Below are 24,228 nucleotides of genomic sequence, written 5' to 3' on the forward strand. Positions count from 1 at the left end.
TCTAATAAGTAGATGGATAAGTATTTCGTTATTGACGCTTTCCGTTCAGTTGGTGACGTTGGGATTGGCTGTGGTCACAGGTGAACAGTCGCTATTGATAGGCTAGTAGTGGAAATAATTGTTGCTTAAGGAAATAAATAAAATGTACCACAATAATGTATATAATGTAAGGAAATTACTCGTGGCCCCACTGTTACGTTCTAGAGTTGTTTGCTGAGACCCGAAGGGCAGTCAACACTACGAAGATGGCGGTAGAGCAATAAAAAACCGGTAGAAACGATAGCAGAGAGGACATACTGAGGAAGTGGACTATTTAGGTACCATGCAGGTGCCAGGCAAAACTTTATTTATTCTTCGGTTATGGAGTTAAATTGTGAAGAGAGTTTTTCACGAAGCCATGCACACCAGCACTTTGTCTTCATGTAGAGCAGCCGGGATGGGAAGACTGATTGCAGGTGGAAGTCAGATAATGCTTTGTGAGCTGCCTACCACGCGCAAAAGAAACCCCGTTGCCATAGAAGGCCTCAACGCTGCCAGCTGGCCTACAGGCACTGCTTGCGGAACCCGTTCAAGAGTTCCTCTCATGGTGCACAAGCAGCAGGAAGTGTTCGAGAATGCCCAGTTTACCATAGTATAAAGTAAAGAAACGCCGCTAGCTGGCGCTACTGTGCCTTGCTAAAAGCGGCACCTTTATGAAGAGATTCTCCTCGGCGGTCGTGTTTACATTGCTGAAGCATGCTCATTCGTTTCTTGGTCGTGAAGCCGGGGAAGTATTTCAAGCCGCACCTCATGAATTGATTCAGAAACAGCAATGTGGAGGCTACAGTGCATTTTTGCAGAAACAGCCGGCGCAAAACAATTTTTTTAGCATAAAATATTGTGAGCGTACTCTGGAGCTCATTTATGGCGTCGAAATAAATTTTGACATAAGGTGTGATAACAGTTGCGAAGTATGTTTTACAGATGAACGAGAACATACTCTGCAACTCTGAGCTTGAAATATGTGTAATTCACTGCGACAGTAGCTACCGTGCTGAGAAATATGCGAACAATTCTTGGCTGTGCCGTAATCGAGAGGGATGTAAGAAGGAAATGGCAACCAGCGGAGCAGATTAGTTGGAAATGATACTAGCCTCTATCTCAAATGACTGTAGTGCATGATCACAACGGCAAACTCCAGCACACCACGCCGCACCATGCAATAATTTGCGCTGGACTTTTTGAATGATGCCCAGCTAGATGAAGAAAGTTTGGAGGAAGCGTAAGCTTCGCTTTTAAGAGTGGAACGGGATAGCATTCCAAGATCACTGACTGCTTCTCACGCTTCCCGGCAACTGCAGCGTATGGAATCGTAATGTTTACCGGGAAACGCTGGTGGCTAACGCTCTGCACGAAGGCAGGCTTTCTGATCAAAGCGCGGCCTCTTGCATGGGCCGTGATGGGGTGGTGGCGAGCGCTATATTTAAGTAGTTGAAGGAAGCGGGCGCCCTGCTCTGTGGACTGAGACATGTACGCGCCGGCTGCACAAGTTGCGGACGCCGTCTCCGTTCTGTGCTTAGTATAAACGCTGAAGAAAGTGGTTCGTTTGAGTTTTCGCGTACAATAATTATGTTTTCTCGTATACTCCAATTACAATCCGAGGGCTATCACGTCTGTAGGTAGTGTGTTAGTTGTAGTTTACAATTTCTCTACGTACTTCATCTTCATAAATTCAATTAATTCATTGAAATCTTTGCGCCAAATGAATGGCCTGGGCACCCGTGGTTCGAAAATATTTTTGAAAATTGCACGTCTGACGTTGTATTCCTAATTTTCTGTGGCACGAGCGCCTTAACACCATCGCGTTGAAACCGGCTGACAGGCAATCAAAGTCGCCTGGGTTACCAGAGCGCACTGCACAGCTAGAAAGAGAATGACTTCAATTCTAGGGATTTACGTGCCAAAACCACAATTTGATTATTGGGGGCACCGTAGTAGGGGACTCCGAAATAATTTTGATCACCAGGGGATCCTTAACACGCCTCCAGTGCACGGGACACCACCATTTATTCCGTTCAGGCTCCACCGAAATTCAGTCCTCGCGGCCAGGATTTGACTCCGCGAGCTCGTACTTAGCAGCGCAACACCATAGTAGCTAAGCGACCGTGGCGTGTGGAAGCGCCTGGGGGAGGCGCCACGCAGCGTGGTGCCAGCTCTCGAGGTGACACAAAACCGTGCCGTGGAGCTCGCTGGCAGCTGGCGTTCAGTGCTCAGAGCCAAAAGATGACCAAGAAGTATATGGTGCCCTGTATCTGCCTTTGGAACGCCGCTATTGCACACGACAAATAAAACGTTAGCGCACTAGAAGTTACACCTGGAGTTGTATTTTCAACCAATATTATGAATAACTCGGAAACAATATTTTTTGTAACTTGTTTGGGCAGTAACTAGCGTATGTATTGCAGTCATGTATAAATGGTTGGGGGCAAGAGATCCGACCTTTAAGGTTTCGATTGGTTGCCGGGATGACTTTGTAGCAGCAGTACCAGCAAAATCTACCCAGCTAGCAACTAGAAGTTCGTGCGGATGACCCTGCGTGTTTAACGGCAGGGGTGTCCACCTCGGGGACTCCTACTAACGCCCAGGTCTTCGATTTTGCTGTCCCTGCAGGGTTAGGTTCCGACACTATCGTCCACGCGACGGCCTCGACAACTGGCTTCTCTGCGGTCTACTGCGTTCAGCAGATGGGAAGCCTCAGCTTCAAGGTCACCGTCAAGCGCATGGCTTCCTTATCTGAACGTCGATGCTGGTTTCCTTGTCATCCGTGGCGAGCGTTGTCCTGCCGTTCCCGTGGACCCGCAGGTCACCAACGTAACCTGCTTCTTGGCGTCCTTTATTCCGAATGGAGTCCTCGTCTAGGCACTATCACTGTGCGGCAAGGTTCTGTCTGTCAACGATCGTTTTACGAGCTGACGACGTGGTGTGCTACCAGGCGCCCGCTTCGCTCGGATGGAAATTAGTACCACAAACCCTGTCCCCAAATACTTGCGAGTCTCTGGTCATTGTGTGAAGTTCGACTACCGTGGCTTGCAACGCGTGTACCGGCGGTACGGCTCACGGCCACGAAAGCGACGAATTTCCTTGTCGGCGTTGCGGGTATGGTCACCCTACGGTCGTATGCCCTGTACGGTGTTCATACTCAGACGCTACTGCTGGAACCTTTCGCCCTTTACCGTTGGCGTCAGCTGCGGTGGCGACTGTGTGTGATGCTATAACCACAGAGATTGTCTTGAGATCGCATCAACCAGTGTCGGCAGATGACTAAGAAAAGTATGCAGCTCGAGCAATCACAACACGCCATGTTCGCCCGCCTCCACGACAGAAAAAGGAGGCTGTTTTTTTTTTTTGATGATGACGTGGCCGATTGCAACACGTCATTTTTGCTGGCCTCGCAAGCATAGAAAGACGCGCATGCTGTGCCCGATAGCGCCTTCATTTCGGCTGCTACCATCAGTCCTGATAGCACCGAGGTTATAAACACGGCTAAAACACATGCCCCTGCGATTCCTACGCTCGATACACTCACGAAATCTGCGGTGGCTACATCTGCTCGTCACTTACTGCTCGGCTACAGTTGCGTCACTTACACCACCACATCTGGTTTCTGGCTTTTCTGCAAAAGCCACTGCGCCGTTGCGTCTGAATGAGTCCGCGGCTGCCGAAGGTGTTGGCGGCGATGACGTTGATCTCACAGCCCAACCGTTACCGACATCATCATCACCTCAAAATAGCTTCAGCCTCGTAGTTGATTGTAGCGCTGGACTCTCACCACGCCTGGGTGGACTCGACGTAGAAATGGCTGTCCCACAAGACGTAAAACGTGCACACGCGTCAACCTGTGGCTTGAACGCCGCCCTGGATTCTCGCACCGAGTTACAGCGCCCAAATGAACCTCGGTCTTCTTTCGAGAGGGTCGAAGAAGTGACGTGTGTGGTGCAAGTCTCATAGACTTATTTCCGAGGCGCCGACTTGAACAACACGACCAGGTTAGTTTGGTGACACTTTCAATTAAATATGGCTGAGATCCTGAATAATATTTCATGAAATGCACAGTGGTTTCGAAGTCCTATAAAACAAGCAGGAAATATCAGCGTGGCCGGCGATAAAAATTGTGACATTCTGCGTTTGCAAGAAACAAATTTTTTCTCGACTGGACAAGTTTTTGCTCTACAACAAACTTTCAACCTATACTGTTCTTTTTTCTTTTTCGCGACATCACGCTCTCGTCGAGTCGGTATTAGTTTTATTCAATATGTTTTACTGCAAGGTCGTCATGTTTTTTTTATATGATCGCACAGGCGGGCCTTGACATTTGATTTTATGCTATCTTTATTTAGGCTACGTATTTCGTACATCTATGGGCCCGCGCACGCCACTACGTTCAATTATTTTGTTTGTGACCTGGACGTGTATTTCATGGATGGCCATCACATGGTGTTTGTTGGGGATTTTAATTGCGTTTTAGACACGCGAGCAGACATCAAAGCCCGGGCTGGTGTCGCCCTGACTGGAATTCACGGAAGTTGCGTCGCCTCGTCCAGCACTTCACTTGCTGGATACATGTCGACTTTTTTGTGGTTCCTTATTTGCCTGGGGGGCGGGGGGGGGAGGTGGCGACGTGGCACATCGTCAAGCAGGTTAGACCGTGCCTATGTGCCAAACGATTTAGCTCGGTATGTCTCCCAATCTGATGTTTTAACTTTGAATTCAACTCCTGTTTATATTTCCGATCAAAGAACAGTTATGCTTGAAGTGTGCTTCCCTGCTTCTTCATCGGCAAAACCTTGGCGCATCGATCTCCGCTTTCCACATGAGCCGCACTGACGCTCCTGTTCATCAAGAGTCTTGCGTGCCTCTCTTCCTAGATCTGACCGCGAGTCGTGGCACGCGCTCAAGATGCAATCGCGTCTGCATTGTTCTGTAGAAAGTCGTGCACTGAGGCGACGCACGTCTGAAAAACTGGCGGATACTGCCCCGAAACTCCGTGCTTCTCTTCGTGTCAATCAACTGATTCCGCTGATGCGGTCCTATCATGGCAGCGTGAGCTACGCAACGTCTCATCGCAGCGTCGTTTTTCTCCGCTGCTGCTTTGCGATGCAGACGTAATCCGTGTGCGTACCTTGAAGTTCTGCGCTTTGCAAGGAACTCGCTTCTTAGACAGCCGACCACATTTGGTTCTATCCCCCAAGAGCACTTCCTGTTATGTCAACTCCCGAGCGTGATTATTCACACTTTGTATCGCATTGTGAAAAGAATGCGCATACGTCTATCCGAATGGATCATGGTAACGTCGAAATGCTTAGTGGGCTGCCGAAGGTTCCACCTCAGGTCGCTGAACGTCTTTGTGCAGGGCCGCCAGCTAACGAGATGAAATCAGCATTATCTTCCATGAAGGGTTGCTCGGCCCCAGGGCCAGACGCGTTGCCCGTTGAGGTTTATGTAACATTCTTCGAAGATATTGGTGCCGCTTTCGTGTCGGCTGTCAGCCGCTGCGTTGAAAACTTCGAACTGCCGTCTAGTTTTCGAGACGGTCGTATTGTTCTGGTACCTAAGCACGATTCATCAGCAGTTCATCTAGAGAAATGGAGGAAAATCAGGTTTCTCAACTATGACTACAAAACCTGCACAGCTGTTGTCACTCGGCGCTTGGTATGCCTGACGTCTTTATTTCAAATGGTATTATTGCAAACATTTCATATTTTATTTCATCATTCATCATTAGTACAGAAGGAGGTCCCGGAGTTACAAGAACTGCCAGGGGAGCACCTATTAGTAATTTAACAAAGCAGGAATTAATGCATTATGGTAACATAGCAGCGACAGACATCAGAAAACACGAAGTTAATGAAGCAAATAAACAAATACAAAAAGGCGCTTAAAATAATTGAAGTTCAAAACAAAAGCAAATGAAACCGATAGAGCGTATGAATAAATAAATGTGTAGTAACTGACACTTTATAGAAACCTAGAATGATTCACATCAAAGAACACGAGGTTAATGTAACAGATAATTAGAAACAAATATATGCTTACGATACGCAAAGTGCATAAAGCTATATACACTATGCGACAAAAAATTTAAAACGCCTAAAACAGGAGAAAAAAGAAGACAGAGAGATATAGAATAAAAAATAAATAAAAGCTATCTATACGTTAGGTTAATGCAGAATCATTTAAAACTGAAAAATAAATTTGTCCACAATATATACTTATAGTAATGAATCAGTAGCCAGTAGTGTCGTTATTAAATATTTTTTCTTATCTCTCCTGAATTTTAATGTTGTGCGGCAGGCTTTAATATGGGGTGGTAGTTTGCTCCAGTATTTAATGGCTGTGAAAATGGAAGTAAACATTCCATAAATAGTGTTTATTCCCGGGAGCAAAAAATTCTTGTTAGAGGAAAATCTCGTATTTTTAGTGTTGGTAAGAGCAGAGTTAATAAATGCATTGAAAATTATTTCATGATTTAGTGTGCGGTATATTAGTAAAACCAATTTGAGCTGGACCATGTAAGGTAATAGTAGTATTTTAATGGAGTTGAAAATCGTTACTGTATGTGACATGTAATTAGAGAAACGGATGATCCTCTAGGCTTGATTTTGTAAATGTTGTAGATGTATTATGTGAGAGCAATATGTGTTTCCCCAAACTGAGATGCAGTATTGCAAGTGAAAATGAATAAATGCGTATTAAAGTGAAGTTCTAACGTTTTGTGAAAAATACGAGCGCGTTAGAATTAGTACTTTTATTCCAAAGGCAATTTTTTTGAGACCATGCCAGCATGCAAGTTAAACTTAAGCTGGGGGTAAAGTGTGACGCCAAGGAAGACAACTTCATGTGCAGGTGAGAGAACATGAGTTTGTAAGATAAGCGGTGGCACGGGTGCGATGGCGCGTTTATGTGTATGAAAAGGCATAAACTGAGTTTTCGAAGGGTCGATGTCAACTTTGTTACTTTTGCACCACGAAGATATGTTGCTTAGTTCAGAATTTAGTCGTTTCATTACAGTATTTATGAATTCACTATTAGTAGATATAGTCGTGTCGTCAGCATGTAGTATAGATGGAGTACTGGTTAAACTGTGAGGAAGATCATTAATGTACACCAGGAAAAGTAAAGAGCCTAAAAGTGAGCCTTGTGGGACACTCTTAGTGACTGATATAGTGCGTGAGAGTGAACCTCCGAAGTTTACAACTTGTGTTCTGTTAGTTAAATAACTGCGGATGAGGGTAAGAGCTGGGCCACGAATGCCCAGAGCTTCTGAGTTGTAAGAAAGGATGTTATGACAGGTGGTGTCAAATGCTTTACTAAAGTGAACGAAAAACTGCACCAACAATATGGGAAATGTCAAGGGCATGTTTTATTTTGTCACTGAATGATGTTATAGGTATTTCAGTCGAATAACCTTTATGAAAGCAGTGTTGTTCAGGCAAGAGAAGATTAAATTTGTGAAAGTAGTTTGTTAAGTGGTTTACAAGTAGTTTCTCAATGACTTTGTTAAAAAAAAGATAGCATGCAGATAGGGCGATAGTTTGAAATTAATTCTTTGTTACCTTTTTTAATATAGGAGTTATTTTACCGTGTTTTAATGCGTCGGGGAAAACGCCTGTTGTGAACATGCAGTTAATAATGTTCGCGAGTACATCGGCGATATGAGATGATAGTAGTTTGATTTTAGAAGGTTGCAAATCATCAACGCCGGGACCTGCAGTTCGTAAAGTAGCGATTGAATCGAATACTTCTTTAGGTCATGTAGGGAACTAGTCAAATGAATAAGGGGTTCGCCTGAGTACTGGCTGTGGTATACTGTCTAGTGAATGATCATGTGTAGGGCAGAAAAAAAAGTATTGAATTCATTTGCGATATCAGTGGCTTCCGTTACTACCCGTGTTCCTGTATTAAGTTGGCTCAGTACGTGGTTTGGTGAAGACAGAATTATATAGACCTAACGGTATCCCAGGTTTTGCGGGTGTTATTTTTGTGTTAAACATCGTTTTCTCAAAGTAGGAACGCTTGGCTTCTTTCAAAAGTCTGGTAAGTGTATTAGAATAGGTTATGTGCCGTGACTTTACAGTTACATTAAAAGGTTGGCGTTCTAATTTTTCATGAAGGTTATCACGTTTCTTAATACTTTTTAAGAGGAATCCTGTTATCCATGGGTTTCTAGGGGCGGAGAACCAGTGAGTATATTGTGTTAGACTCGTAGACTCCGAGTACACGCTTTTAACTTTCTTGTTAAATTGTTCGAATGCCAGGATTGGGTCTGTTATAGAAAGAATCGGGTTCAAGTCAATTTCAGCAACTTGACTAATGAACTTAGTGGTGTGAAAGTTTGCTGTTTTTATGTTTCGTTGATACGGTGGGTTAATAGACTTTAATAAAAGGAATACGGGATAGTGGTCTGTGATGGGAACAGTGACTACGCCAGCATATTGCTCTAGGTCTAAGTTTGATAATACATGATCTAATAAAGAGTGAGATCCGGACGGAGGACATCTTGTGGGTACGGTTATTAATGAATCTAGGCCACATCCCGCATAGCAGTCGGTATAATTAGCTCGATGACTATCATTGGGGTTAGTAATATCTACGTTTATGTCACCGAGGATGACCACATTTTTGTTTTCGTTTGCAATGATGTTCAAGATAGCATCTAGTTGAGAACAAATGTTTTCTTTCCACTTCTGGAGAGGCTCTACTCTCAGCTACTGTCGTTTCTGTCAGAGGACCTGTTCTTCCTCGGGGAAGAAGAGTTCCTTCGACAGCGGGCATGCCGTTTGCTGTCGGTAGCTGATGGACGCGTACGGCTTAATTTTCGACCAGCCTGGTTCTTGTAGGCAGGCCATCAAAAGTATTCATCGAATGTGCACAGAATGTAGGTGCCCGTGATTTTTTTGTATGCGTGCTCTCACACACATGATTATTTTTGCATGTCTACATCTCATACCATCACCACAATATTACGTAAAGCGTCTCCGTCACATCATCACTGTACATAACTATTGTGCACACTCTATATATTGAACATCATTTTATACATGTGAAAATTACCTTACGTGTATTTGTGCCTTTTCGTAGGTCTATGTGGGTATATGTTAGTGAGTGAGGACTCGGACGTTACTTTGAAAACGTGCCATTTGTAGAATGCTTCATTGTTTATATATGTTGTTGTCCTCATGAAATTGTGCCGTGATTGTGACTCAGTGTTCATGTCGTCTCTTGCTGAAATAAACTTTTTCTAAACACACTCGCACGGTGCCAACAGGGTGCAAGTACTAAGCCGACGACAAGGAAGACGACGAAGAATATTTTATACTGAGGTCCCTGTGTCCCCCATTCTAACGCGCAATTACATAACCTCCCAAATATTAAAAAAAGCTAACTTGGTGTTGATTCCACCGCGCATATAAAGTATTCCAACCTGAGTCCACGCGTACTGCGCTGAAACAACTTTACGCAGAATACAAAGGAACACAGGCACGCACACGACTGAATCTTAGCGGCCAGTTACTGTCGGAGTCCGACGACAACTTCTTTTCGCTGTCTACCAACCAAACAAAGTCATCTTCAGCTTCACCTGATGAATTAGAAATGCCACACGTACATCATACTGGAAAATGACCACAAACCAAGGCATAAATAAACAATGCCGTTCGTTGGCTGTCGGGCCATAGCTACCTTGCATTGAGTTTATGTTTTCCGGTAAGAATCGGTTTCGTTTTCAATGTTGAGTAAAACTAGTTGCAATTTTAACGCGCATACAAATTTCAACACACTTTCTATTTAAAAAATGCGCGCTTAAGAATCGTGCAAATACGGTATGGGATTATACGGGGCGATACTCTTTGTTTTACAGAATTTTATAAAAATCGCTGGTGCCAGATAACGTAATTTTTTCCCTTCAGCTGTATTGTTTTGAAGAGCTCGACATTATCAGGAGAGCAAATTGAAACCCACATTAAAGTAATCAACAAAATTTCATTATTTATTTTTAAATAAATACTTTACGGGACATGCCGGGATTTGAAAATTGTAGCTGGTCAGTTCGCATGGCGTATCCTCTCAGAATGAACTTCGAGGATGACATCAGTTTCGAGATAAAAATACTGGTGTCCTACTTAGTTTTGTAAGTGGATTCATAAAAGAGCGTTTTCTAAAAAAGAAAACTTTAGTGATAAAGAAGTGTATTTTTGAGGCAAGTTTGATGGCGCATAACTCCAGCTGGTGTGGTTCTGCAAATTGACTTCCAGCGGATAGACCTCGTAATCTCAATAACTGCGATTGGTAAATTGCAATTTCGCCCACAAAGAATTTATTAGAAATTTAATTTGAAAGATTTGGTTACTATTGGAACAAGCTTCTCGTTTTTTTTTTCGGGCAAGTGGTGTGCGCCTCTTTGAATAATCAAGCACAAGGACAGCAATTATGCTATCTGCAATGAGGGATTTTTTAAAAATCCGTAAAACTTCATAATGACCACCATGTAAATTCAGGCTAGGTTATCTGAATATAGAGGGTCTGGGATTACTTTCGCGCAGCACCCGTGAAATCCTAATGGACCTTTATTGGCATTAAAGAGCAGCACATACCGAGCGTCAAACTATTGTAGAGAGAAATTTCCGTCAAACATGTTCATTTATGAGCGGTGTGTACCCAGTGACCCCAGTTGGAGACACAGAAGTACATGAAGGGCAGTACGAACCCAGAGTGGCTCCGACACATTGACCAAATTGGTCCGACAGTAACTTTTAACCCTTCGTCATTAGCACAGAAGCCCGGTGAGCTCACCACTGACCTTCCAACGCCTCGAGTTCGTGGGAGCACAGAAACGTAGAAAGCACGAAAAAGCTGCGCCGAGTGCCCTAACAATGCTAATCGCAACAAAGTTGACGTTTATTGAGGGTGACCTCAGCGATATAGCCACAGTTACGCAGTGAGCCTATATATTCCACATCTGGATTTGGGGGAAAAATGAGCTGTTTTTCCAAGCACTTCTTATTGATCCAGCTAACAAACAAACTTTGCTTTTTTCTTTCAGATGATGCATAGTTGCGCACCAGGCCTTCGTAGAATGCCTTCTTAGGATGTGGTGGTGGAAATAGATACAAAGCAAATAAAGGGTTTTGTCAAGCGTGCGCGCCTGCAGAAACGTTCGTTCTTTTCAATAAAATGAACATTTAATACTCCGCATATATTGAGAAATTTGCTCTTTCAATGGAAATTCACAGCAACTTTAAACAGTGTTATAGGCTGTTTGCGGCGTCATATATGGAAACAATTCCTTTAGGTTTGTTCTTCTCTACTGAATAATGCCAATATTGCCGCGGACAATATTGCATACTCTTTAAAGTGAAGCCTTATTTGCTTCGTTCTTCGACTTTCCCACTGCTTATTCCGCTGATACTGTCTTCCACGGGTGATCAGGAGGTGCTTTAGTGCGTGAATATTGTCACGTGGTAGTGACAGTGAAGAAACAGCCAAACTGAGAAAGCCGAAACTAGCGTTTTACTTGGCGAACTTGTGGCTCTCAAAAACAGGCTACACTCAAAGAACGGCGACAGCTGCGAACACAATCTGCGATCGTCGAAAATCTGATCAGCGGGTCAAGCGTGTCGGCTTTTATACATCGGTCGTCGAATGTTCCAGAGTAATTGCTCGGACCCGCGTGCCTTCCACGAAGTTCTACATTATTCGCGTCGCGCAAACATGCGATCCGATTACACAAGGTTCGGTCACAGACAGCGGGTAGAAGCATCGATAACATTCCAGGAACTTGTGATACATGCAGGCACGTCCTACGCTGTGAGATAACATTTGTTAGGCAGTGAAACGTGTCGCCCGATAAATACGAACAAGTAGACGTGTCAATACCGCCCTCTTAAAAAGCATCGACCCGATGCTTCAAACAAACGAAAGTAATAAACAAAACACCCATAGCAAAGAAAACAACAAAATAAGGAAGTTCGTCAACGTCCATAAAATGGTTTAAAACGCACCACGTGGACCACTTCAGATCGTGCGCGGCGCCGCTGTGAATGCGAAATGCCGTCTGGCCCGACCGCATAGTCCAGTGCCAATACGTCGAATGACCTTGTAGGGTCCGAAATAGCGTCGCAATAGTTTCTCACTGAGTCCTCGTCGGCGTATCGGGGACCAAACCCAAACACGGTTGCCGGGCTGGTACTCGACGAAGCGTCATCGGAGGTTGTAGTGTCAGCTGTCGGTACGCTGCTGGTTCTGGATCCGTAGGCGGGCGAGCTGTCGAGCTTCTTCGTCGCGCTGGAGATAGGTAGCGACGTCAAGATTGCCTTCGTCTGTGACGTCGAGCGTCGTCGTCGGGTTCCTGCCGTAAACCACCTTGCACGGCGTGATCTGTGTTGTTTCTTGCACCGCCGTGTTGTAAACGAATGTTACGTACGGCAGGACGGCATCCCAGTTCTTGTGCTCGACGTCAACGTACGTACATTGCTACCATGTCGGTGAGGGTCTTATTCAGGCGCTCCGTAATAATATTTGTCGGTGGGTGGTAGGCAGTTGTCCTCCTGTGCCTTGTCTGACTACTGTAAGATGGCTCGGGCCAGCTCCGCTGTAAAGGCCGTTCCTCTGTCGGTGATGAGGTCTTCTGGGGCCCTATGTCGCAGCAGGATGTTCTTGACAAAGAATTTCGCCACTTCGGCTGCGCTACCTTTCGGCAGTGGTTTCGCTTCAGCGAAGCAGATGAGGTAGTCGTCGCCACGACGATCTACTTATTTCCGGTTGTTGACGTAGGAAAGGTTCCCAACAAGTCCATCCTGATCTGCTGAAACGGCCGGCAAGGAGGCTCGATTGGCTGTAGTAGTCCCGCTGGCCTTGTCTGTGGTGTCTTGCGTCGCTGACAGTCTCGGCATGTTCTTACATAACGGACGACGTCGGCGGTCAGGCGCGGCCAATAATACCTTTCCTGTATCGTCGATTGTGTCCGGGAGAATCCAAGGTGTCCTATGGTCGGATCGCCATATAGGGCGTGCAATACATCTGGACGCAGCCCTGAAGGAACAACAAGAAGGTAGTTGGCGCGGACTGCTGGGAAGTTCTTCTTTACGGGTAGGTTGTTTTGAAGCGAGAACGAAGACAATCCTCGCCTAAATGCCCAAGGAACAACGTCGTTATGCCCTTCCAAATACTCGACGAGGTTTTTCAGCTCCGGGATAGGCAATCGGCATCAGAGTGTTTTCGTCCCTACTTGTAGGTTACAGTGATATATTCTTGCAGACTTAGGCTCCACCATGCCAGCCGTCCTAAAGGGCCCTTTAAATTCGCTAGCCAACACAAGGTGTGATAGTCGCTGACGACTTTGGACGGCCTGCTACAGAGGTAAGGGCGAAATTTCGCTGTAGCCGAAACGATGACGAGGCATTCCTCTTCGGTTGTAGGATAAATGCCTTCCGCTTTTGACAAGGACCGGCTAGCGCAAGCTATCACGCGTTCAAGTCCGTCTTTTCTCTTGACTTGGACGGCACCGTGGCCTAGGCTACTGGCGTCTGGTGTCAGTGTGGATTTCGGAATCGGAACTGGGGGCGACTGCATGCGTCGTTTGAGTGCTTCGAATGCGTCGACCTGCGGCGTTTCCCACTTGAACTCGACATCACATTTAGTTAGATGTATCAGCGGCTCAGCAATGCGTGAGAAGTCCTTGACAAACCGCCTGTAGTAGGCACACATGCCAAGGAATCGACGCACTGCCTTCTTGTCGATGGGCTATGGGAAGATTGCGATGGCAGCAGTCTTCTGCGGGTCGGGGCGGACTCCAGACTTGCTGATGACGTGGCCTAGGAACAGAAGCTCATCGTAAGCGAAGCGGCACTTTCTGGCTTCAGAGTGAGCCCTGATGACTTGATGGCCTCTAGTATTGTCGCAAGCCGCCTAAGGTGATCGTCGAAATTTCCGGCGAAGACGACGACGTCAGTAAAGTTAATAAGAAAGGTCTGCCACTTCAATCCTGCTAACACCGTGTCCATGACGCGCTGGAACGTTGCAGGCGCCGAGCAGAGTCCGATTGGCATGACCTTGACCTCGTAGAGGCCGTCTGGCGTGATGAAGGCGGTCTTTTCGCGATCTCTCTCGCTGACTTCTATTCGACAGTAGCCACACTTTAGATCCATCGAGAAGAAGTATTTTGCGTTCCAGAGCCGATCTAATGCGTCGTACATCCTAGGAAGGGAATATACGTCCTTCTTCGTGATCTTGTTAGGTCTACGATAATCGACGAAGAAAAGTTGGGTTCCGTCCTTTTTGTCCACCAAGAATACAGGCGACGCCCACGGGCTTTAGAACGAACGGTGTCCACGGTCTTTGGAACGAATAATGTTGGTCATGCTGTTAAGAGACATGAGTGTGGATCAGAGAGCAAAGAGGATTAGCCGATATTTTAATTCACATTAAGAAAAGAAATGGAGCTGGGCAAGTCATGAAATGTGTACGTTAGAAAACAGGTGGACCATTAGGGTTACAGAATGGGTGCCAAAAGAAGGGAAGCGCTGACGAAGACATCAGTAGGCTAGGTGGGGCGATGAAATTAAGAAATTCGCAGGCGATAGCTGGAACAGGTTCGCGCAAGACAGCGGTAACTGGAGATCGCAGGGAGAGGCCTTCGCCCTGCAGTGCACCTAAAATAGGCTGACGAGGATGATGATAAAAAAGGTGGCCTGTTTTTATATATGTTAATCTCATCAGCCATGCGACTGGTTACTTTACAAAGAGTTTATAAGCTTGGGCATGAGCATGAGTCGAACAGTTTGTTTCATTATGCAAGCTACATGTGTCCTCCGAATATAAAGCCATTTGCTGGGGAAATTTCGTGTCAACAAAAAGACAACTCACACAGGAAGAAATGACAAAGACAAGCTGTGCACTAACAACTGTTCTTGCGGGAAGAGTTCCACATATATGTCACCCGGTCACGTATGTGTACAATAAGATATACAGAAGCGTAAACAGCCTTATAACTTGAATAATAGAAAAGAAGTCAGCGCACCTTTTTACAAGAATAGAGGCATACCAGACACACAGCCAGTTGTGAACCAAGAACTAAACTTTGAATAAGAACATGGCAAAATATATTTCTCGAATTATCACTGAAATAAAGAGCGCAAACACAATGCCAACTGTAAGAGCACCCGTACCGTTTAAACATCGACTTTTCTGCGCTTACTGTTAAAAAGTCTATCACTTGTCATGAAAAGCAATTTTTTTCCTCTAATGCACTTGAGAAATGCCCCATCCACGAATTTCTTTCGTCTTGTGGATCTTGCTGGCTTCAATGATAAAGCGAGTTACGTTGTCGTCATGTCTTGAAATGACTTTAGCGGTACAACAGTCATGCGCATGCGTGGCACTGCAAGTTGAGGCATATGTGTTCGTTATTCTTCTGTTTTCGTGATTTTTTATTGCAGCATTGACGCAATTTCCGACTGACCTGCGTAGGAATGTCCCTAAGGTAAGGGTAGCCCACTGTTGATTTCCGGACCGGTTCTGCGGCATTTTGATACTGACGCTTAGATCTAGCTGCATACTTACACCAGTGATGTAGGTGCTGGCGCTGTGCCTATTCAGATCTGCGGTGTGAAAAACTATATTTTTTTGTTTTCTAAGCAAGTTGTTTTTTTCGCGCATGGTGGCGAATTTCGAAAGCGCCTTGAAGTCTGGGGATCGTGAAAGTAAATAGCAAAAATGGGCGCCTTCGGCCCGTGCTCTTCGAGCTACCACTGGTCTCGTGATTCCGTGGCGTGTGCGACGAGTTTTATCGATGGATCGAGCAGGAGCGAGTCTGTGGATGTCGCCTATTCGTAGGACTTTGAATCCGAGAGCGATGACGATGCAAACCAGTCCACGACATCGGCGGCTGCCGCCCGGCTTGTTTCATGTTTTGCCAAGATGGAGACTTATAGAAACTGTAAGAAATGCTACAACGTCATGAAAACCCAGAAGAAAACAAGAGTTTACTGCAAGACCTGCAATGTTCTATGATGTTTTACATCGAGGAACTCCTTCGCTGCATGGCACGTCCGATTGTAGTGCTTGCTGTTAGTAGAATACCGGTTCAACACAAAAGTTATATTCTTTCGGAGATAATGCCTATTAGACAGCAATACATCTTGCATATCTCGTAACCACTAATGCATTTTTTTCTTGGTAGGGACGAGCGTGTCCTCACAAACATTGTTCTATTTTGACCCATCTTGAATCTGGCAATTTATATCTTTTTACGACATGCATTTCGGTAATAAAACGTTTATGTGTAAAAACTGCATTGATTCTGCTTTTTCGCCTATGTAATACATAAAATATTCAGTGCAGGATTTCCTTCAGAAATAATAATTAATGGGAATATATGTTCCTGCCATGATACAAACCCCTGGGTACCACTATAATAGAAACAATATGTTCAGCATTTCTGCCACCTACTCAAGACAAAAAACGTCGAATACAGGGGTACCACAAGGATCCATTTGGGGCCTACTCTTTGTTTTAATTTATATTAATGACTTGCCTAATTTGATCACGCACTGTGATTGTTTTCTGCATGCTGATGATAACACAATATTTAGCTATGATAAAAACGTGAACTGCCCAGTAGATAAACATAGTGCGGACCTTCTCAACATAACTGTGGTCTAAATTAAACAGATTACAATTTAATCGAGGCTAAACTATAATCATTGTCTTTGCGTCGAAACAACGATCATTCATTCCTGTTGCTTCCATTATGTATACCATTTTTCATTGCAACAAACGCAGTTTAAGAAAAAACGTAAACTTGTTGAACTCATAATTGCATAATTTCTTGTATGACGTAATTGCAACAAGTTAAGCTTGGCTTTTGAACGATGAAATCATAGATACGCCGGGGTACAGATTAATATCCCGCCCACGCGTGTCACGTTATCGAGGGGGCAGTGTCGCCCATTTTGTGAGAAATAATCTGGATTTCACAATACTGCCTTCGATTACATTCTGTTCCTGCGATATTGAAGTACTTTTTGTGCAAATAGAAACCGGTTATATTGCAGGCGTGGTCTATCGACCTCCCAACGCGAGTCTTGGCAGTCTTCTCTATAAAATGGAATCAATTTTCTCTTTCTTACGAAACTGCCAAGCTACGCAGGATGAAATCGTTGGTGACGCGAATATTAATGTACGCCTCTCTCTGCGGGCAACTTTACACCGACTGGACTCAATACCGTACACCGAGTCAAAGATACTCGGACCGTGGCCACACCCGTCACTGGCACGAGAAGCGATTCGTGCACTAGAACAATGCTAGAAGTGCACCGACTTGGGAGACCGTTTATAGTGTCTCTCCCACACGCACTCAGTGCTTACTCTCTCCTGTTTCCTCTTTCTATTCCCCTTTCCCCCACTCCTAGTGTAGGGTAGCAAACCGGGTGCTTGTCTGTTAGGCCTCCCTGCCTTTCCTATCCTTGCTTTCTCTCTTTCTCTCATTCACATGCCAATTACAGTATACTTACATGGGGTAATACATGCAGTAGTCATCTTGCGTCCTCAGAAACCATCCAGAATAGAGAAATCAAAATAATAACATTTACTTTATACCACACCAACGCCAAACAATTATTACAAGCCACTGGGTCCCTTTCTTCTCGATTATTACATAACGACGGTGTAAATCCGGCAACCATCATGCCTTCAGGTAGCATGTGTGAGTTTACTGACCGGTTGGCTTCAGTCAAGAAGAACACGTTCTCGTGACGCCTGCGGTAGAAAGGATGTTCCACATCCGCCGCCAAAATTCCTGAATTGGGGTGCTAGCTAACACTCCCAGGGTTTTACTAGGAAACATAAATACCGAAGGAAGTGAATGGGGAAATGGCGCCGCGGTAGCCCAATAAGCACAGCATCACACGCGTAATCATAAATTTGTGGGATTGTTCCCCGCCTGCGGTAACTTGTTGTTTCATCCACTTCCATGTTCATTGTATTTCTTCTAATCTAATATTTCTTCTATTCTAATAGTAAAATTGGTCCAGAAGAAACACGTCAGCCTACAGGCAGTAAGGGTAAAAGCAGCGAAATTCAGGCTGGTACTTGCCCACAAATATGCAGCCTTAGAACAGAGGCATGAACATGACATAGATGTAATTAATGAAACCGTAACTAGGCTGGCTTCAGAGGCAGCAGTTGAAGTAACAGGTAAGGCGCCAAGGCAACCAGTAGGCAAGCTCTCCCAAGTAACAAAGGACCTAATAAAGAAACGACAAAGAATGAAAGTGTCCAACTAAAGAGGTAACATACAATACGCCGAACTGTCGAAACTGATCAACAAGGCGAAAATAGGTGATATTCGAAACTATAACTTGAGGAAGACTGAAGAAGCCGTAAAAAAATTGCCAGGCTTAGCTTGGTTAAGCCAAGAATGTGTTGCATATTGCCCGGTCAGGTGGGGGCTGCGGCCGCGCGCGACCGCGCCAGTTGGTTCCCAGCTTTTCCTCCGTGACGTCACGCGCTGGCGCAGCGCCCCTAGCGGGAGGAGCGGGAGTCAGGTGGTGGCTGCGGCCGCGCGTGACCGCGCGAGTTGGGGCCCAGCTTTTCCTCCGGCTGTCGTGACGTCACGTCACGTGGTTGCGCTAAAGGTCAATGGTGGCTGCTCGGCCGCGCCCAAGGGCTGAACTGAGTGATTGCAATATGCAACGCATAAAAGTGGACGCGGCCAGAAATCAGTGACGAAGATACTTGGCATAGGACAAACGATGTATGCAGAGAAAGGTATGTAGGGTAATACCATCAGCGATCTCGAAGATTCAGTAAAAGCGGAAGAATTCTGTACTGCCCTGTAGAGTATAACTGCATAACTTTTAGTGTATTGATTTTCTTACTATTTTGGCACCACTGCGGCCGCGGGCGTGTGTATAGTCAGTGTTATGTTTCGTGGGTTTCCTGTCAATCCGGTGTGATGGATTAAGTGGAAGCGTTAGCTCGTTCCCAACTCCGGCGCGGCCCATTCAAATGCGTGTGAAACGCAAAAACGCATTTCTGTGATAGCCCCTGAACTCAATTTTATAAATTTTGTTGCACTTGCGAGATAAAGTTAAGCTGTAGTGGCTGTTTGTACGGACTATGGAATTAGGACCTCAGTTTTGTTAACAAAAATGTCAAAAATTCTAATGCTCACGAAAACCAGAAGCAAAAAGTTTACAAATTAATGCCCCTTCATCAAGAAAAGATATCACGGTTCTGTAAACGGCATCCATTACATCATTCAAAGCGGACAAATTCTATATGAAAATCAACATACGTGAATTCGTTACGCTGTGCACAAGGGCTCTGCAAAAGCTTTCTTTTCATAATACAAAATATACTCATATACTCATAGTAGTGATTTTAGTGCTCCTTACCGTTAGTGGGATTATTCTGTGTCTAGTGAGCCTGGGCTTTTATCTTCGATACTCTCACAAAGAACTACTTTACGCTGCCTAATGATGTCTCCAAGCCTACAGGACGCCGCGCCCTCCAAAGCATGCCATGTGTTCAGCGGACCTATCCTTGTGGTTGGGTCATCAGACGGTTGACACCAGGCAGACCTGGTATCGATAAACGGACTACTGGGGGAGGATCTCCATCCCACTCAGCTCGGCCTAAGCCCCCATGGAACCCACCGCCTCTGTCGACAGTGTATTGTGATCAAATGGGGTACGCTTCGTGCTTCGCCAGCAAGGGACGCTCTCCAACCTGCCACAAACGGCTGTCAACACAGCCACTTTATGGTCATGGGCCAAGGAATCTCGTCCGACACGAGATCTTTGGCTGCTACGGCTTTGGGCACAACGCCACCAGACAGAGGTACATGCCAGCCGGCACCCGGAATCTGCGGAGATTCAACTCTGCCACCGTCAGCTGACTGCTGCAGCCAGCCGCCATGAACTGCTGCTCTCACCTCAACGCTGGCTAGCGTGGTGCTCTTCGCAAGGTGTAACCACCTGCACAGACTTTACCTGGAGAACAATCCGAGTGGTTGAATGTGGTGGACGCTCTCATGACCAGAGTTCCTGTGTGTGCATCACGTCACAAAAATATCCCTATCTCGTTGTATTTACATGGTACAGGTATTATTTCTTGGCTATGATACGCCACAACCAGTAGTCACGTATTGTTTCCTTTAACGTTTACGTGTCGTTTCATTTACGTTTCCGCCGAATGCAGGGGCACTCCCATTAGCTCATATTATCTCTGCCATGCAGTATTTCTTCATGTTGGCTAAATTTCTCACAACAATAGACCATGCAAAACTAATGACCCACCCTGGGTCCTGACGGTGTGACCTTTGAGGCGTCTTAAAATCCTAGAAGGAGCCACCTTGGAAGCTGTTATAAGCTCATAATACGCTACATGGCTGTCAGATAGTTGACCGCAGCACCGGATGTAAGTAGCTATAATCACTCTCCTAAAAACTCCCACACCTGATGAGAGCATATCAAATCTTGAGCCACTTTCTCTTAAGCCTACTTTACGGAAGTTCTTGAAATTCATAGTGGCTGCCCATTTCAAGTGGCGATTGGAAGTACATTACTGGCATCATCCGTCGAAAGTTGGCTTTCGCATCTACCTTGGAGCATAGGACCGCCTAGCTAACTTATCCTCTATGATTTTGATCGGTGGCCGATCGACTGTACTCCGGCGCGTTTTCCATATGGGTGCGCAGAAGGGATATGACCACATCAGCCACGCAGCCCTCATCGAACTGCGACGCTGGATTGACTTACCCGCCCACACATGCTACACATCTGGTGAATTTTCCATCAGCATCAACAAACATAATGTGGATCATTTAGGCCACGTCGAGGTGTACCGCAAAGGTTAGTTGTTTTCAACATCAGCCCATCACCCTTGGTTATAGCTCGTGGTCGACATTGCTGACCTGCACAGTCGGGTTCCTCAACCCGTTTCTCCACATTGGAGCCGCAAGTTTAGAGCTCTGTCTGACAATTACACATCCACAACCACACCTTCGCCCGCCTCCTCATACGTACTGTGTTCTGGCAAGGTTGATGTGCCAAACCCAGTTTCATCACATGACACGCACAGTGGAACCGATTGGATTTCATCAACGAGCAGTAATGTGCGTAAAACAGGCCTTCCAAAATTTACGCTTATCCATGCCCTCCATGCCCAAGAGGAATTATATACGCTTGATGAACTGGTTCACCAACGCCGCCAAGATGGTTCTCGAAAGTGCGATAATATCCCTGAAGCGCCCAACCCTTGAAAAGTATATAACACATGGTTCCATCTTGCCCCGCGGATGCCGGCCACCAGGACCGCCGTGGCTTATTTAGCAAGTTAAGGAAAAACGGCCTATGACTCACCATACAGACGCCATCTGTTGGTCACCTCGTTGAGTGTAGTGTGACGGCCAATAGCGCATCAGATCAAGCTATGTGGTGTTACAGTAATGTGCATGCTATTTTTGTTAAAAATATACCATCTTAAGTCATATAGTAGCTATGTTGATACCCTGCATGTTTTGACATTGCGTGTGTTGAAATATACTAGGTGGAACTGACTCATTTGGTCCTTTGCCTACACGAACGATACAGATTAATTCAAATTCTAGTATAATTATAGAATGGATGGCTTCCATAGCCCTCTGTGCAGTCAGGCGCTGCTGATAGGGCAAAGCAGGTTGAACTGAAAGTAGAGATGTATTTACGGGAAAATAAAAAACTGAACCATTGCCGTTGAACGCTGCTGTAGAAACACAATCAATAACTTAACTATGTGGCCGTCGGTACGTGTCATTTGTGGTTGCATTGAACTTCACGTACACTATGTCTCACAGCTAAACCACCTATACTACGCAAAGGTTCACGCAATAAACGCTTACATAACAATGGTGCAGCACTTCTGCATTTTCTTCACAGCCGCAAAGGTTTATGAGAAAATTCAACTCAGTGAAACAGTTACATCAACAGCCTATATCGTTGCGACTGTAATGTGATGGCGCAATCTAGATCAGCCCATTGTCTTATTGGATTAAACTGCTTACATGATAGGCTCGCACCTACAAGCCGCATCACATTCGTGGAATTATTTTAAGTGTTACAGTCGAATCCTCTCTCATCAAGTTCCACTACTTTCCGCATCAGATATGTTGGTAGGTTTTTTGTGGAACGATTCCGAAGAGAGTGCCCCTGTTGCCCCTGGTGGCATCAATATTGCTGTATGTGTGTATGTATGTATGTATGTATGTATGTATGTATGTATGTATGTATGTATGTATGTATGTATGTATGTATGTATGTATGTATGTATGTATGTATGTATGTATGTATGTATGTATGTATGTACGTACGTTTGTATGTATGTATGTACGTACGTGTGTGTGTATGTATGTATGTATGTATGTATGTATGTATGTATGTATGTATGTATGTATGTATGTATGTATGTATGTATGTATGTATGTATGTATGTGTGTGTGTGTGTGTATGTATGTATGTATGTATGTATGTATGTATGTATGTATGTATGTATGTATGTATGTATGTATGTACGTACGTTTGTATGTATGTATGTATGTATGTATGTATGTATGTATGTATGTATGTATGTGTGTGTATGTATGTATGTATGTATGTATGTATGTATGTATGTATGTATGTATGTATGTATGTATGTATGTATGTACGTATGTTTTTTACTGAAGGCACTAGGCAGTGGGCACAGTCCTCGTGAAAGAGAAGACGGGAAATGCTGGCTTCCGCTTTACGCCATAGTACCGACCTGTTTAAGCCTACCGCTACCGCCTAGAACTAGTGCTGCTAGGCAAACACCCCCGTTGTATTTGGTGGAGGTGCTGGGCTTCGACATCTTGGGAACTCCGCAGTCGGACGCTACCACCAGCTCTTTCAATGGATGAACCGTGACCGTCCAAGGCTGCTGCTCCCGTGCCCTCGGCCATCGTTTGCTCTGGCTTCATCTGGCAGCCCGCGACCTGGCCATATTTAGTGGCACGGATGACCACGGACGTGGAAGACTGGCTCGCCGAATATGACCGTGTAAGCGCCTATAACAAGTGGGACGACCGCGCCAAGCTCAGAATTGTCATCTTTTACTTGACTGACATGGCAAACCTATGGTTGCGCAATCTTGAAGCTGATTTTGCCACCTGCTCGGCATTCACGACAACATTGGCAGAGGTCTTCGGCCGTCCCACCGTTCGCCATCTTCGCACTGAGCAGCGCTTGCGTGGCCGAGCTCAACGCCAGGACGACACTTTCACCAGTTATATTGAAGACGTGCTCTCGCTCTGCAAGCGCATCGACACATCCATGGACGAAGCAGACAAAATAAAGCACGGCATGGAAGGCATCGATGATCATGCCTTCCAGATACTTGTTGCGAAGAGTCCCCGGACGATTGCCGAGGTCATACAGCTTCGTCAGCAGTACGACGAGCTGTACAAGCAGCGTGCATCAACACGCGCTTCTCAGCAGGACTCCGCGGATCTATCTCCGTAGGATTTCGGCCGCGACGCTGCCGACATCTTTGTTTTAATGCCAGAGATAAAGAAGTTCATCCGTCAGGAAGTCGCACGCCAGCTCTCTCTGGCGAATAGCGCACCCGAGCCGTCGACAACCTTGGCTCATTCGCTTCTTCACGTAATTCAGACGCAAGTTGCCGCGGCGTTACCACCTGCCCCTCCTCCGCAGCCTGCAGCTGGACCGCTAACTTACGCTGACGTTGTCGGCCGGCCTTACGCGACTCCGGCTCCTGATGCCTACAGGACCAACGGCACCTTCCATCTGCCGCCGCCACCTTCGCGTCCGATTGCCGTCCCTTACTCGGCCGGTGGAGCCCCTGTCGTCAACCCGTGGCGTACACCTGATGAGCGGCCAATATTCTATTACTGCCATTTTCCAGGTCACGTAGCATGATTCTGCCACCGTCGCAGCCACAGTTTACATGACGGTGGGGGCGCCTCAAGCTACAGGCCTGCTCGACTTCCGCGTCAAGACCCACCTAACCTTCCTCTGGACTGGTCCTACAATCGGCACCCCTTCGATTCACGTCGGTCCATTTCCCCGATGGTTCGCCGACCCAGCCCCGCCCGAGAGGGAAACTAACAGTCGCAGTTCCAGAGGCAAGAACTGCGTTTACGTCGAACATTTCAAGGCCTCATTCTGCCCCAGCGAA

General features: G+C 45.7%; 1 protein-coding gene across 1 annotated transcript in view; it reads left to right on the top strand.

Moving 5' to 3' along the window:
• LOC142559648 (uncharacterized) overlaps positions 1 to 11,178 on the top strand; it is a 40,466-nt gene extending 29,288 nt beyond the window's left edge. Inside the window, exon 5 of the mRNA XM_075671217.1 lies at positions 11,078 to 11,178. Within this exon, the coding sequence (XP_075527332.1) occupies positions 11,078 to 11,088 (11 nt within the window). The 3' untranslated portion in view covers positions 11,089 to 11,178. The remainder of the gene's footprint in view (positions 1 to 11,077) is intronic.
• The last annotated feature ends 13,050 nt before the right edge of the window (positions 11,179 to 24,228 follow it).

The sequence above is a fragment of the Dermacentor variabilis genome, chromosome 10 (assembly GCF_050947875.1).
Source record: "Dermacentor variabilis isolate Ectoservices chromosome 10, ASM5094787v1, whole genome shotgun sequence".
NCBI lineage: Eukaryota > Metazoa > Arthropoda > Arachnida > Ixodida > Ixodidae > Dermacentor > Dermacentor variabilis.